This window comes from Bombina bombina, chromosome 11 (genome assembly GCF_027579735.1).
Source record: "Bombina bombina isolate aBomBom1 chromosome 11, aBomBom1.pri, whole genome shotgun sequence".
Classification (NCBI taxonomy): Eukaryota; Metazoa; Chordata; class Amphibia; order Anura; family Bombinatoridae; genus Bombina; species Bombina bombina.
The window spans coordinates 118,248,442-118,265,019 of NC_069509.1; the positions used below are offsets into that span (position 1 = coordinate 118,248,442).

At 39.0% G+C, this 16,578-nt stretch overlaps 1 protein-coding gene across 2 annotated transcripts in view; it reads right to left on the reverse strand.

Annotated features, from left to right (window-relative positions):
• Positions 1-1,654: 1,654 nt before the first annotated feature.
• Positions 1,655-16,578, reverse strand: part of TRRAP (transformation/transcription domain associated protein) — a 382,824-nt gene continuing 367,900 nt past the window's right edge. For both annotated transcript variants that reach the window (XM_053694540.1, XM_053694539.1), the window contains exons 69-71: positions 5,758-5,961; positions 4,229-4,423; positions 1,655-3,109 (exon numbers count right to left, since the gene is read on the reverse strand). In XM_053694540.1, coding sequence (XP_053550515.1) covers positions 2,825-3,109; positions 4,229-4,423; positions 5,758-5,961 — 684 coding nt within the window. In that variant the 3' untranslated portion in view covers positions 1,655-2,824. The remainder of the gene's footprint in view (positions 3,110-4,228; positions 4,424-5,757; positions 5,962-16,578) is intronic.

Genomic DNA, 16,578 nt, shown 5'->3' on the forward strand with positions numbered 1-16,578 from the left:
GGCGGAAATTCTCCATAGACCGACAAAGAGGTGGCATTTGTCTCCCCAATATTATGATGCTGCTATGATCTCTCATATTTCTGCTTGGGGCCTAAGTCTACCTCCAACCCGCTGGAGGGAGTTGGAACAAGCATCACTTCCTGCATATGTAGCTCTGGAGGATTTCTTGTGGACCCCTCCTCACTTGACTGACCCTCCTGCAGTATCAAAATCCTGATAAAGGGCTGCCAACAGATTTGATTTCAATTAAGACATAACCATATGATAGCCCCCATCAGATTAGTGGGCTGCTTTTTTGGCCTCATGTTCACAATGCAGGACCAAACTGAGATTGTTACCCATTAAAGATGTTGACAGGATTAATAAGCTACAGTCTCACAATGACTTAAGTCTTGACAAACATCTCCCTTTCCGACGACTGACTTCTTACATCTTAGATCCCACATGTTTTCTTGGGGGTTCCTTAAGGATGAGTTATGTAACCCGACTGTCTGTGAGAATAGATGGCCAGCCATATATCCACCATATAAACCATAATCGAACCATTATTTCTGTATACTGGGAGATTTGTAGGACATTACAACTAAGCACACTGAGGCATGGGAGAGGGACCTGGGATAAGAGTATACATACACTAACTGGGTAAAAGCCATTAAACTCACTAAAACTACTCTACATTGTGTTACTATGTACAAACTTTACTACAAATTGCTTACTAGATGGCACCTAGTACCAGTCAAGTTACATATAACTCTATCCCTCGAGTTCCCCAGAGTGTTGGAGAAATTGTGAAGAGAAGGGTTCTCCCCTCCACATATGGTGGTCCTGTCCCATTCTACAACCATACTGGGCAAAGACTAAACACTTATGTGCCCAGTTGGGACTTCCGAACATCCCTGATCTGGATATAGGACTAGATAAATTAACTAAACATTTCCAGCGTCCCTTAATTTACATTTTAACCAAACTACTAATAAACTCTTAAATCGTGTTTAGAAATATGGAATGGATTTCTTTGATTTGTGAGCTGCTGTAGAACGGCACCAATAAAATTTATGGAAAATGTATTCTACTTACTAAAGTGTTATGTAGTGCAAACTGCAAAGTTTATTTCTGATGACAGAAGAATAGAAAACAATTGTCAGATGACTGTGTGCAAAGCTACTCAGACAGACACAGACAGACACAACAGGCCTCTTGCTTTGTTTTCTGCTACTACACAGTAATTCTGAACTGTGCAGTTAATGTTAATAAAACATGTAAATGTACAGCATTGGTAAAACAAAGAATGCAAGCCATCCATAAAAGTGGATCCAATCTATGGCAGTCTGAAAGATTAATTTGAGGATAAACCTAAATCATAGCAAAAGAAAAAGTCTTAAAATGTCAAATACAAAGCAAAGAAGTTGTTTCGCTTTAAACATCTAGGCTAAAGCACAAGAAATTATGATCAATAAGCTTGAGGGGACCCACTACTACCATCTTCCAGACTTTACCTACTTGTGCCCCCTATAGTAATCCCAGTGCCCTCTTTAATCTCTCATGCCTATCAGTGCCCCCCCCCAAACAGTAATCCCACCGCCCCTAGGGGGCAGTACCATTCACCTTGGTAATCACTGATCTAACGCTTTGTCTGCAAAAAAAAGGCCTATCATTAAATTAAGTCATTTTATTTTAGCATCATATATTAAAAGCAGTTTCTTTTTTTAAAGCATTTTCCAAAATATTTATTTTGAAAACAAAATTTACAATCATTTTTTAAGAATGATATCTGCTAATACTGTATATTCATAAAAACGGCGGTTTGCAAAGAATGTCCCAAAAAAAAAAAAAAAAAAGCTAGGTCATTTTTTAAAAATTACAAAATGTCACTGAATTTGTTCATCAAAGTTTTTTAACTCATACAAAAAATGTTTGAATATTTACAGCTTATTGGTTCTTTGCCATATACTGTGGTTTCAGAATGAACATACATTCAACATACGAAACACTCTTCAATTTCATAAGGAAGACAATTGTAAACTAATATCTTATGTAACAGAATATCTACACAGTAATCGTTATTTTGTACAGTCTGATCTCTCTTAAAAGATATACATTAAAGAAAAAAAAAAGGAAATCCAGTTTTTCACAGCAATTAACAGTCCATTCTGATATCAGAAAGTATTATGAGTCACATGGTCTAAAAGGAAAAAAGGAAACAGATAAATAATAGTTAAAAAAATAATAATAATAAAAAATGTAACTTCTGCGTAAGATTTTCCAATTTAGATAAATCTAGGACACAACAGCAATAGGAAAAATCATTATGTCGGCACAGCATCCCTTTGGTGTCTTTCTTTCGTTACATTCTTTATATTAAACACTTTGAAATGAAATGTGTTTCAGCATGAGAAAAATCAATATTTTCTTTCTTCCTTTTTTTTTTGTAAAAAAATATACCACTTAATGACATCGATGGAAAGAAAAAAAGTTTTGTAAACATGAATAGCTTTTTTTTTCTTCTTTCTTTTAGAGTTGCACGGTTCAGCTTTAAATGCCCATCACACTGGGAAATCTTCCTATTAAAAAGGACAAATAGTCTAAAGGCTCAGCTGTTATCCTCCTATATGCAGCTCATCTTAATGGCAAAAGGCAAAATCCAAATGCAGAAGATGATAGGTGGATCTAAGCTGATGGCACTTTCTGGGCAACAGTAAGAGGAGTCGCTACACTTATTCCAGTATTGATATCATAACATTATTCATGACATGGTTAACTCCTCCTCTGCCAGAAGAATATGCACTGAAATTGTAGTAAAAGTTATTAAATAATTTAAGGCCTCTTATAACCAGGGATGCCATGCTGGGTCCATGCGGCACAAGTTGTCCAAGCTGTTTGCTGCAGCCACAAGAGTGTTGACTTTGCTCTCCCCACCATCAAACTGAGCTAGATTGTGCAATCGTGTTACTATGGCAGTAACTGCTTTTTGAACTAGAGAAACCAGCTGTTGACTATCCATATTTTCAGGCTGCCCAGCAGGCGAGAGTGGAGAAGAGGTATCCTCCTGAGTCTTCTTGTGCCAGGCTATAATTTCATCCCGCAACACTGTTTTCAGAATTCCATCCACCTGCATGAAGATGATTTGGAGAATTAATATTTGTGAAAAAAATTACAAAGGGAGGAGAGGTTACAGAAAGGAGTTCTTTCCATCCACTAGCTAGGACAATATTATTTATTGAACTAGCAGACCCATAAGGAAGTGAAACTTTTAAATGAATAAGGTGTACAAGTTGTTTTTTTTTTTTGTCCCAAGACTATAAAATAGTGCAGTACGACTATAATTAAATTCTAGTTTTTAGCTGTAAAATGAAAACGAACTAACTGCAAGTCTACAAAGCTAAAGAGATCCCAACTCTTCCGCTGCCAGATAAGGTTGCATTTAAACAGCACTGTGGCAGCCAAGGGTTTATAGCAGACATGGCACAGACTTCTGTTACTTCTTTACGCTAATAAGCCGTATGGCCTGATTCCTTCCCAATTGCTTTGTCTACTGTTTTTGCTAAGAGGTGGTGATGAGGTTGGCAGACTGCGCTGGCATCTGGCAGCCTTGGGTCTCTCTACTAATCTGTCCAAAACTGCTCTTCATGTACCTCATCATATTCAGTTACAAGAGGAAGCCAGAATTCAAAAGGCAGCATTTGAAAATCAGCAAAGTAGTAGTGTGGGAAGGAGATTTGCGATCAAGTTAAAAACCAGCCGTCCCCGTCCTGATGTTGTACAAACCTTAAGCATATCTCATGCAAAGGTAAATGAGGATAAGAAGAACTTGATCACTGTATAAAGTACAGGGGCTTATTTAGATTTTATGCTGCTCCTGGCTTCTTTGTTATCGGTTGCTAACTTTATTTAGTTCCCTTAATTCACTATCTGACTTGCTTAACCCATTTGCACATCCAAATCTGAGGTAGCCACTATAATGGCCAAACAATCAGTTTTTAAAAAAGATCTTTTAATTCAAATTGCCTTCTTAGTTCTGGGACAATTTATCTTGTGCATAAGCTATTTGAATAGCCCCCCCCCCCAAAAAAAAATGTAAACAGAAAATATTCATGTGGCAGATGCACAAGATAAAACAATATTACAAATTAGATTATTGTAAAGAAATGGGGACAATACAGTTCATTATCAATCAGTCATGTTTTCACTGTAATTACACCGTCCCTTTTACTTTTGTTTGATGTTTTACCTTGAAGTTTGGTTGTGCAAAGCAACGAGCAACAGCGATCATGGAAGCGGTTAGAGGACCAGACACACCGATTGTGGTGAGGAACTCTGAAATGTTTGGAGTGAGTCGAAATGGAACAGGACGATTTGCGTCGAGATCTCCCGTAGCATCATTGATATCAAATCGGAAATAGGCAACATTGAGTTTGCCGGTGTCCTACAAAATAATGAACAGTGAATATATTTCATTCATCATTAGGATATACTAAACATCTGTGGTTTTAGGGATTTGGAAACTGAAAACTGTTACCTACAGAAATTACAAATCAATAGGAACGCAAGCAGATTTAGGACCCCAACAATAAATCTAAAATATTTAGACAATTTACATTATCTGCACTACACTCAAGGTTTGTTCACTATGTCTGTAAATTATTTAAAGTTAAAAATTAGCTTCTAGATTTCTGGTGCACTGTGGGTTGACTATTAAAGGGATACTAAACTCATTTTTTTTTCTTTCATGATTTAGATAGAGCATGCCATTTTAAGCAACTTTCTAATTTACACAAAGTATCAAATTTTCTTTGTTCTCTTAGTATCTTTATTTTAAAAGCAGGGACGTAAAGATTACAAGCCGGCTTACATTTCAGCTTTTTCAAATAAAGATAGCAAGAGAACGAAGCAAATGTGATAATAGGAGTAAATTAGGAAGTTGCTTAAAATTGCACGCTCTATCTGAATCATGAAAGAAAACATTTGGGTTTAGTGTCCCTTTAATGCACATGCTCTGGTCACATGACTGCAGTAAAGTATAACAAAAACAAACGTCTAATAATAATGTAATGAAACAGATTGCAAGATGATTTATTCTGTATTGAAACAATGTAAACTATTCAGATTTACAGATATCTTTTTTTTTAGAATGTCAAAACTTTTTCTACAATATTTCCTAACTTAAACTTTAGTTACTAATAGATGTGTGTCTAAGTAGTGTGAGATCCCTGGTCATAGATGGTGCTAGCAATTTTCCAAAAAAAGATAAAACATTAGGAAGCTTCACAATTTCCTAAAATGTAGGTTCACGTAAGCTTCAAGCTATTAATAGTTATTATTTTAAAGCAATGTGCTTTTGTTTTCTACTTTTATGTATATTCTATGTATTTTATACTGGTCAAGATTACATAAATAAAGTATGCTATAAAAATAGTTTTTGTGTGAATTATAATAAAAACTATTTCTTAAATAAAGAACAATAACAGAGTAAAAAATATTGGCTAATTTATTAACATTTACTAGACATCTTCTATTGGGGTGCCAGCATTAAACATATTGGACAGTGGCCATAAGATATTTTTCATAAACGGCAAAGAACAATCAACAAACTAAGTCTAAAGAACAAACAATTTCAGCTAGAGTTTGGTTGCACCCTCCACAGGCATCAAAAGTGTCAAAACGGGGATGCAATTAAAGGAGGATTTGTACAGTTATGTTCGGCTAGACTGGCGTGATCAACAGCAGAAGCTTTTCTGCTTCTTCAAATACTAAACACACCTCTGCAATCTGAAGCATCTCTGGATTCAGTCTGTTCAAATGAAAGACAAATTCTGCAAAGCCGATCAAAGCCAACTGGATGGTAAACATTTTCCGAAATGTCCAATAGTCTGTGGCATTAGGGAAGGTGTGTAAAGCCCATTCTTTCAGCATACTCCGGGGGACCATATTGCTTTGTACTTCCTTCAGTATGTCACGGAGCACCTAGAACAGACAATATCTTTTAAAGGGACATGAAACCCAAAAATGTTCTTTCTTGATTTAGGTAGAACATAGAATTGAACTGGAAAATTGTTTAAAATTGTATTATCAAATTTGTTTCCTTCTCTCTGTATCATTTGTTGAAGGAGAAGCCATGCACTACTGGTTTCTAACTGAACACATGGGTGATAAAATGACAATCGGTATATATATATATATATATATGCAGCCACCAATCAGCAGCTAGAGCCTAGGTTCTTTACGGCTCCTGAGCTTGACTAGATAAACCTTTCAGCAAAGGATAACAAGAGAAGTAAGCAAATTAAATAATAAAAGCAAATTTGGAAGTTGTTTAAAATTGTATGTTCTGTCTAAATCACAAATGTCTAATTATGACTTTACTGTCCCTTTAAGAAAACAGATGTGGGCTAAGATGCATCTTTATAGAAAAGGTAGTTGGTATGAGAAAAAAGTACCAGCAGAAGAGTAAATTATAAGGCAGTGCGCTTTTGTACACATAATTTGGGGGAGCTCTAGTACACGAAGTGACACCCTATAAGCTGCTGCATTTTAACATGTTGAAAAAAAACAGAATTTATGTTTACCTGATAAATTACTTTCTCCAACGGTGTGTCCGGTCCACGGCGTCATCCTTACTTGTGGGATATTCTCTTCCCCAACAGGAAATGGCAAAGAGCCCAGCAAAGCTGGTCACATGATCCCTCCTAGGCTCCGCCTTCCCCAGTCATTCGACCGACGTAAAGGAGGAATATTTGCATAGGAGAAATCATATGATACCGTGGTGACTGTAGTTAAAGAAAATAAATTATCAGACCTGATTAAAAAACCAGGGCGGGCCGTGGACCGGACACACCGTTGGAGAAAGTAATTTATCAGGTAAACATAAATTCTGTTTTCTCCAACATAGGTGTGTCCGGTCCACGGCGTCATCCTTACTTGTGGGAACCAATACCAAAGCTTTAGGACACGGATGATGGGAGGGAGCAAATCAGGTCACCTAGATGGAAGGCACCACGGCTTGCAAAACCTTTCTCCCAAAAATAGCCTCAGAAGAAGCAAAAGTATCAAATTTGTAAAATTTAGTAAAAGTGTGCAGTGAAGACCAAGTCGCTGCCTTACATATCTGATCAACAGAAGCCTCGTTCTTGAAGGCCCATGTGGAAGCCACGGCCCTAGTGGAATGAGCTGTGATTCTTTCAGGAGGCTGCCGTCCGGCAGTCTCGTAAGCCAATCTGATGATGCTTTTAAGCCAAAAAGAGAGAGAGGTAGAAGTTGCTTTTTGACCTCTCCTTTTACCAGAATAAACAACAAACAAGGAAGATGTCTGTCTGAAATCCTTTGTAGCATCTAAATAGAATTTTAGAGCACGAACCACATCCAAATTGTGCAACAAACGTTCCTTCTTTGAAACTGGATTCGGACACAAAGAAGGCACGACTATCTCCTGGTTAATGTTTTTGTTAGAAACAACTTTCGGAAGAAAACCAGGTTTAGTACGCAAAACCACCTTATCTGCATGGAACACCAGATAAGGAGGAGAACACTGCAGAGCAGATAACTCTGAAACTATTCTAGCAGAAGAAATTGCAACCAAAAACAAAACTTTCCAAGATAATAACTTAATATCTACGGAATGTAAGGGTTCAAACGGAACCCCCTGAAGAACTGAAAGAACTAAATTGAGACTCCAAGGAGGAGTCAAAGGTTTGTAAACAGGCTTGATTCTAACCAGAGCCTGAACAAAAGCTTGAACATCTGGCACAGCCGCCAGCTTTTTGTGAAGTAAAACAGATAAAGCAGAAATCTGTCCCTTCAAAGAACTTGCAGATAATCCTTTCTCCAAACCTTCTTGAAGAAAGGATAGAATCTTAGGAATTTTTATCTTGTTCCATGGGAATCCTTTAGATTCACACCAACAGATATATTTTTTCCATATTTTATGGTAGATTTTTCTAGTTACAGGCTTTCTGGCCTGAACAAGAGTATCAATGACAGAATCTGAGAACCCTCGCTTTGATAAAATCAAGCGTTCAATCTCCAAGCAGTCAGTTGGAGTGAGGCCAGATTCGGATGTTCGAACGGACCTTGAACAAGAAGGTCCTGTCTCAAAGGTAGCTTCCATGGTGGAGCCGATGACATATTCACCAGGTCTGCATACCAAGTCCTGCGTGGCCACGCAGGAGCTATCAAGATCACCGATGCCCTCTCCTGATTGATCCTGGCTACCAGCCTGGGGATGAGAGGAAACGGTGGGAATACATAAGCTAGGTTGAAGGTCCAAGGTGCTACTAGTGCATCTACTAGAGTCGCCTTGTGATCCCTGGATCTGGACCCGTAGCAAGGAACCTTGAAGTTCTGACGAGAGGCCATCAGATCCATGTCTGGAATGCCCCACAATTGAGTAATTTGGGCAAAGATTTCCGGATGGAGTTCCCACTCCCCCGGATGAAATGTCTGACGACTCAGAAAATCCGCTTCCCAATTTTCCACTCCTGGGATGTGGATTGCAGACAAGTGGCAGGAGTGAGTCTCCGCCCATTGAATGATTTTGGTCACTTCTTCCATCGCCAGGGAACTCCTTGTTCCCCCTTGATGGTTGATATACGCCACAGTCGTCATGTTGTCTGATTGAAACCGTATGAATTTGGCCTTTGCTAGCTGAGGCCAAGCCTTGAGAGCATTGAATATCGCTCTCAGTTCCAGAATATTTATCGGGAGAAGAGATTCTTCCCGACACCAAAGACCCTGAGCTTTCAGGAGTTCCCAGACCGCGCCCCAGCCCACCAGACTGGCGTCGGTCGTGACAATGACCCACTCTGGTCTGCGGAAGCTCATCCCCTGTGACAGGTTGTCCAGGGTCAGCCACCAACGGAGTGAATCTCTGGTCCTCTGATCTACTTGTATCGTCGGAGACAAGTCTGTATAATCCCCATTCCACTGACTGAGCATGCACAGTTGTAAAGGTCTCAGATGAATTCGCGCAAAAGGAACTATGTCCATTGCCGCGACCATCAAACCTATTACTTCCATTCACTGCGCTATGGAAGGAAGAGGAACAGAATGAAGTACTTGACAAGAGCTTAGAAGTTTTGATTTTCTGGCCTCTGTCAGAAAAATCCTCATTTCTAAGGAGTCTATTATTGTTCCCAAGAAGGGAACTCTTGTTGACGGAGATAGAGAACTTTTTTCTACGTTCACTTTCCACCCGTGAGATCTGAGAAAGGCCAGGACAATGTCCGTATGAGCCTTTGCTTGTGGTAGGGACGACGTTTGAATCAGTATGTCGTCCAAGTAAGGTACTACTGCAATGCCCCTTGGTCGTAGCACCGCTAGAAGGGACCCTAGTACCTTTGTGAAAATTCTTGGAGCAGTGGCTAATCCGAATGGAAGTGCCACAAACTGGTAATGCTTGTCCAGAAAGGCGAACCTTAGGAACCGATGATGTTCCTTGTGGATAGGAATATGTAGATACGCATCCTTTAAATCCACCGTGGTCATGAATTGACCTTCCTGGATGGAAGGAAGAATTGTCCGAATGGTTTCCATTTTGAACGATGGAACCTTGAGAAACTTGTTTAGGATCTTGAGATCTAAGATTGGTCTGAATGTTCCCTCTTTTTTGGGAACTATGAACAGATTGGAGTAGAATCCCATCCCTTGTTCTCCTAATGGAACAGGATGAATCACTCCCATTTTTAACAGGTCTTCTACACAATGTAAGAATGCCTGTCTTTTTATGTGGTCTGAAGACAATTGAGACCTGTGGAACCTCCCCCTTGGGGGAAGCCCCTTGAATTCCAGAAGATAACCTTGGGAGACTATTTCTAGCGCCCAAGGATCCAGAACATCTCTTGCCCAAGCCTGAGCGAAGAGAGAAAGTCTGCCCCCCACCAGATCCGGTCCCGGATCGGGGGCCAACATCTCATGCTGTCTTGGTAGCAGTGGCAGGTTTCTTGGCCTGCTTACCTTTGTTCCAGCCTTGCATTGGCCTCCAGGCTGGCTTGGCTTGAGAAGTATTACCCTCTTGCTTAGAGGATGTAGCACTTGGGGCTGGTCCGTTTCTGCGAAAGGGACGAAAATTTGGTTTATTTTTAGCCTTGAAAGACCTATCCTGAGGAAGGGCGTGGCCCTTACCCCCAGTGATATCAGAAATAATCTCTTTCAAGTCAGGGCCAAACAGCGTTTTCCCCTTGAAAGGTATGTTAAGCAATTTGTTCTTGGAAGACGCATCCGCTGACCAAGATTTTAGCCAAAGCGCTCTGCGCGCCACAATAGCAAACCCTGAATTTTTCGCCGCTAATCTAGCCAGTTGCAAAGTGGCGTCTAAAGTAAAAGAGTTAGCCAATTTGAGAGCATGAATTCTGTCCATAATCTCCTCATAAGAAGAATCTTTATTGAGCGACTTTTCTAGTTCATCGAACCAGAAACACGCTGCTGTAGTGACAGGAACTATGCATGAAATTGGTTGTAGAAGGTAACCTTGCTGAACAAACATCTTTTTAAGCAAACCCTCTAATTTTTTATCCATAGGATCTTTGAAAGCACAACTATCTTCTATAGGGATAGTAGTGCGTTTGTTTAGAGTAGAAACCGCCCCCTCGACCTTGGGGACTGTCTGCCATAAGTCCTTTCTGGGGTCGACCATAGGAAACAATTTCTTAAATATAGGGGGAGGGACAAAAGGTATGCCGGGCCTTTCCCATTCTTTGTTTACAATGTCCGCCACCCGCTTGGGTATAGGAAAAGCTTCGGGGGGCCCCGGGACCTCTAGGAACTTGTCCATCTTACATAATTTCTCTGGGATGACCAAATTCTCACAATCATCCAGAGTAGATAACACCTCCTTAAGCAGAGCGCGGAGATGTTCCAATTTAAATTTGAATGTAATCACATCAGGTTCAGCTTGTTGAGAAATTTTCCCTGAATCTGAAATTTCTCCCTCAGACAAAACCTCCCTGGCCCCCTCAGAACCAATATCATCAGCGTCCTCATGCTCTTCAGTATTTTCTAAAACAGAGCAGTCGCGCTTTCGCTGATAAGTGGGCATTTTGGCTAAAATGTTTTTGATAGAATTATCCATTACAGCCGTTAATTGTTGCATAGTAAGGAGTATTGGCGCACTAGATGTACTAGGGGCCTCCTGTGTGGGCAAGACTGGCGTAGACGAAGGAGGGGATGATGCAGTACCATGCTTACTCCCCTCACTTGAGGAATCATCTTGGGCATCATTTTCTCTAAATTTTGTGTCACATAAATCACATCTATTTAAATGAGAAGGAACCTTGGCTTCCCCACATACAGAACATAGTCTATCTGATAGTTCAGACATGTTAAACAGGCATAAACTTGATAACAAAGTACAAAAAACGTTTTAAAATAAAACCGTTACTGTCACTTTAAATTTTAAACTGAACACACTTTATTACTGAAAATGTGAAAAAGTATGAAGGAATTGTTCAAAATTCACCAAAATTTCACCACAGTGTCTTAAAGCCTTAAAAGTATTGCACACCAAATTTGAAAGCTTTAACTCTTAAAATAACGGAACCGGAGCCGTTTTTATATTTAACCCCTATACAGTCCCTGGTATCTGCTTTGCTGAGACCCAACCAAGCCCAAAGGGGAATACGATACCAAATGACGCCTTCGGTAAGCTTTTTCTATGTATCTGAGCTCCTCACACATGCATCTGCATGTCTTGCTTCCCAAAAACAACTGCGCAATAGAGGCGCGAAAATGAGGCTCTGCCTATGATTAGAGAAGGCCCCCAGTGAAAAAGGTGTCCAATACAGTGCCTGCCGGTTATTTTACATAATTCCCAAGAATAAAATAACTCCTCAAAACTATGAAGTATTAAAAATGCTTATATATCAATCGTTTTAGCCCAGAAAAATGTCTACCAGTCTTTAAAGCCCTTGTGAAGCCCTTTATTCTCATTTAATAAAAATGGCTTACCGGATCCCATAGGGAAAATGACAGCTTCCAGCATTACCAAGTCTTGTTAGAAATGTGTCATACCTCAAGCAGCAAAAGTCTGCTCACTGTTTCCCCCAACTGAAGTTAATTCCTCTCAACAGTCCTGTGTGGAAACAGCCATCGATTTTAGTAACGGTTGCTAAAATCATTTTCCTCTTACAAACAGAAATCTTCATCTCTTTTCTGTTTCAGAGTAAATAGTACATACCAGCACTATTTTAAAATAACAAACTCTTGATTGAAGAATAAAAACTACATTTAAACACCAAAAAACTCTAAGCCATCTCCGTGGAGATGTTGCCTGTACAACGGCAAAGAGAATGACTGGGGAAGGCGGAGCCTAGGAGGGATCATGTGACCAGCTTTGCTGGGCTCTTTGCCATTTCCTGTTGGGGAAGAGAATATCCCACAAGTAAGGATGACGCCGTGGACCGGACACACCTATGTTGGAGAAATGTATTGCTTAAAACAACAATGCATTGCTGCTAAATAAAACAGTTTACATTTTAAACAATAAGATGCCCACATACTGTATATAATTTCACAAGTTGTTGTTTGTGCAATGTTGCCCCCTGCTTTGCATACATGTTTTGTAGCTGATCCATTTATATAGCCCAGCTGGGAGTGTTTTTGTAACAATGTATAGTTTATTTTGTAATAACATTGTGCTGATTTTAAGACTCCTAACCAAGCCCCAAAGTTTTAGATGTAGCCCCAAGTCTACAGACGCCTGCTTGTTCCTGTTTGTGTAATGGGTATTTTCATATGCAGGGGAGGGGAACGGTGGAGAGTGTCTGCTCACTCATCAACAGTGCTAAACTGTGAGCTTCTTAGTATGTTTTTAAAAGGTTTTATACTGGATTTTGTATATCTGTATCTGTGCATATTCTTTTATACATTACACGCAGTAATATGAAAATTGGTGTATACTGCCCCTTTAAAGAACCATTAAACTTGACATTTCTACAACGTATAAAATGTTTTATTATTGCAAGTGAAACAACGCACTATACACTTGTAATGGCTGGATATTTATCATTCGCCTACAAACAGGGCGAATTTGCCCGTTTACGGGAGCGCAATAAATAAGCGCTCCACTTGTAATCTAGCCCAAAATGTTTCATTATTGCAATTGTGCAATATACAATCATTATTTATTTTGCTGCCTTTTGCTGTAAAATACATCTAAAAATTGTGCTTGTTTCACTGTCTCCCAGGGAGGTTTGGGTTAATACTTTTAGGCAATTTATGCAATCTTTTGTTTACTTCACCCCCCCCCCCCCAAGATTCTCAGCAGTTACATGTTTGTAAAAGGTGGATTATCAGTTTTGCATCAGCAATCATGATATGAGAAGCATTTTTTGCAATAGTATCTAAGTTGAATTAGTACTAAACCAGCCTAAGGGAAGAGATTAGGACAGGCTTCCCCAGTCTCTCTTAATTGCACATGTGCAAACATACGGCTAGATTACGAGTTTTGCGTTATGAGCAGCTCGGTACTAAATTTCAAGTTATTTCCACCGCTCACCTCCCTATAGCGCTGCTATTACAGGTTTGCAAAAACCCGGCGTCAGCAGGCAATATTGCAGCATTGAGCAAAATTGAGCTCCATACTGCACTCAAATACCAGCGATGCTTTGAGCTGGTTTTACGTGCTCGTGCACGATTTTCCCATAGACATCAATGGGGAGAGCCGGCTAAAAAAAAGCCTAACACCTGCAATAAAGGAGCGTAAAGCTCTGTAACGCAGCCCCATTGATTCCTATGGGGAAAGAAAATTTATGTTTATACCTAACACCCTAACAAAAACCCCAAGTCTAAACACCCCTAATCTGCCGCCCGACATCGCCGACAGCTACCTACACTTATTAACCCCTAATCTGCCGCCCGCAATGTATTTTTAGATAGCATTTTATTTGGGGGGTTTGGTTGTGTGGGTGGTGGGTTTTACTGTTGGGGGGTTGCTTGTATCTTTTTTTTACAGGTAAAAGAGCTGATTTCTTTGGGGCAATGCCCCGCAAAAGGCCCTTTTAAGGGCTATTAGCAGTTTAGTTTAGGCTAGGGATTTTTTATTGGGGGGGGGGGTTATTTTGATAGGGCTATTAGATTAGGTGTAATTATTTAAAATATTTGATCATTTCTTTTTTATTTTGTGCAATTTAGTGTTTATTATTTTTTGTAATTTAGTTAATTGTATTTAATTAATGTAATTTATTTAATTGTAGTGTGAGGTTAGGTGTTAGTTTAAGACAGGTTAGGTTTTATTTCACAGGTAAGTTTGTATTTATTTTAACTAGGTAGTTAGTAAATAGTTAAAATAAATACAAACTTAGCTGTGAAATAAAAATAAAACCTAAGATGTATACAATGTAACTATTAGTTAGGGTTTATTTTATAGGTAAGTGTTTAGTTTTAAATAGGAATTATTTAGGTATTAATAGTAAGTTTTATTTAGATTTATTTTAATTATGTTAAAGTTAGTGGTGTTAGGGTTAGACTTAGGTTTAGGGGTTAATAACTAGTATAGTGGCAGCAATTTTGGGGGCAGCAGATTAGGGGTTAATAACAGTAATGTAGGTTGCGGCGATGTTAGGGACAGCAGATTAGGGGTTAATAATATTTAACTAGTGTTTGCGATGCGGGAGTACGGCGGTTTAGGGGTTAATATGTTTATTATAGTGGCGGCGATGTCGGGAGCGGCAGATAAGGGGTCAATTTTATTTTAGTGTTTGTGATGCGGGAGGGACTCGGTTTAGGAGTTAATAGGTAGTTTATGGGTGTTAGTGTACTTTTTAGCACTTTAGCTATGAGTTTTATGTTACAGCTTTGTAACATAAAAGCCATAACTACTGACTTTCAGTTTATGGTACGTATATTGACGGTATTGGCTGTACCGCTCACTTTTTGGCCGGACAGGCAAACCCGTAATACCGGCGCTGTGGAAGTCCCATTGAATAAGGACTTTTTGAAAGCTGCGGTAGTTACGTTGCGTTACGGCCAAAAAAGTGTGCAGGACAGATATACCTGAAAGACTCTTAATACCATTGGTAATTAAAAAGCAGCGTTATAAGGATTTTTCACTCATAACGCAAAACTCGTAATCTAGCCGCTGTATCTGAATATTAGTTTGCAATTGGTTAGCAAGAATTATTTTGCTCTGGGGGACAGGGAAATCAGTGAAATGAATAAACATAAAACAATATATTCATTTGACAAAATGAATCTGCAGTTTTCATTGCAAAAATTATTCTCAGATATGAAGGTTTAAAATCATGAAGTTTTCAATTTGTGTTTAGTGGTGCTTTTAAGGAACACCACTTCATAGTTGGCGTAGCAGGTTAGGAAGCACCGGTTTGATGCGAGCCTGCAGCTGAAGGAGACCTGCAACTTTTTAAATGGAGCCCAATTAAACATTGCAAAATTACCGTATATCAGCAACAGTCTATGTTTAAATTCCTCTTTAATTGAGGTTAAAACTACCAAAACAATACATTCAGGTTGGAACTGAAAAAGAAATCTACTCCTATACAGTAATCTATTTTTTTTTTCTATTTATGTATTTTTAAAACCACTTGGTTTAATTAGAAATACTTCTTTCTTTATTAGATGTTATCACTTCTATCACACTGCTTTGCTTAAACCACAAGGTTTCATAATTCGCTGGAGAATACGTATTAATCTGCTGTTTATGCAGAGTTCGGTCAACTCTGCTGAAGAAATCTCATTCTGAATTCATAATGCTGACCATGACTTAGAAGGAAAATGTCAGGCATCCGAATGATCCTCAGAGCTTTAATCTGCTACTCCAGTCTCTCTAAATATATATTTTTTGTGTGAGTTTGGGTAAATATTAAACTGTCATAAATCTTAAGTTATTATAAAAAAGCTTTCAGTATTATATTGTCTCATCTGTGAATTATGCAAACAGCAAACAAATCCACACAATAATACGAATACACTTTTTAATCCAAAATTGTGCCTCAAATATTAAAGGGATTTGAAACCCAATTTTTTTTTCTTTCATGATTCAGATAGAGCATGCAATTTTAATCAACTTTCTAATTAACTCCTATTATAACATTTTCGTCATTCTCTTGGAATCTTTATTTGAAAAAGCAGGAATGTAAGCTTAGGAGCAACCAATTTAGTCACCAATCAGCAAGCGCTACCCAGGTGCTGAACCAAAAATGGGTCAGCTCCTAAACCTACATTCTTGCCTTTCAAATAAAGATACCAAGAGAACAGACAAAAATGATAATAGGAATAAACTAGAAAGTTGCTTAAAATTTCATGCTCTATCTGAATCATTAATAAAAAATGGTTTCATAGCCCTTTAAGGAATAAAAAGTTGGAATGGAAACAGAGGAGGACACAATTTAGCCATTTTGTAATATTGTAACTGAGGAGCGTACACGTGTCTGGAGCAGTGTTCCCTCTAAGGCCAGTTATGTGTGCGGCCCAGGAGTGAAACAGTTAATTAGGTAACTACACCCTGCAATTAGCAAACACTGCACAATGCAGATGGGAAGGTATGGTTCTCTTGTTAAATGTTTCACTGCTGGGCTGCACACAAATCTGTCCTTAGAGGGAACATTGGTCTGGAGAACTGAATGGCAGCAGTTA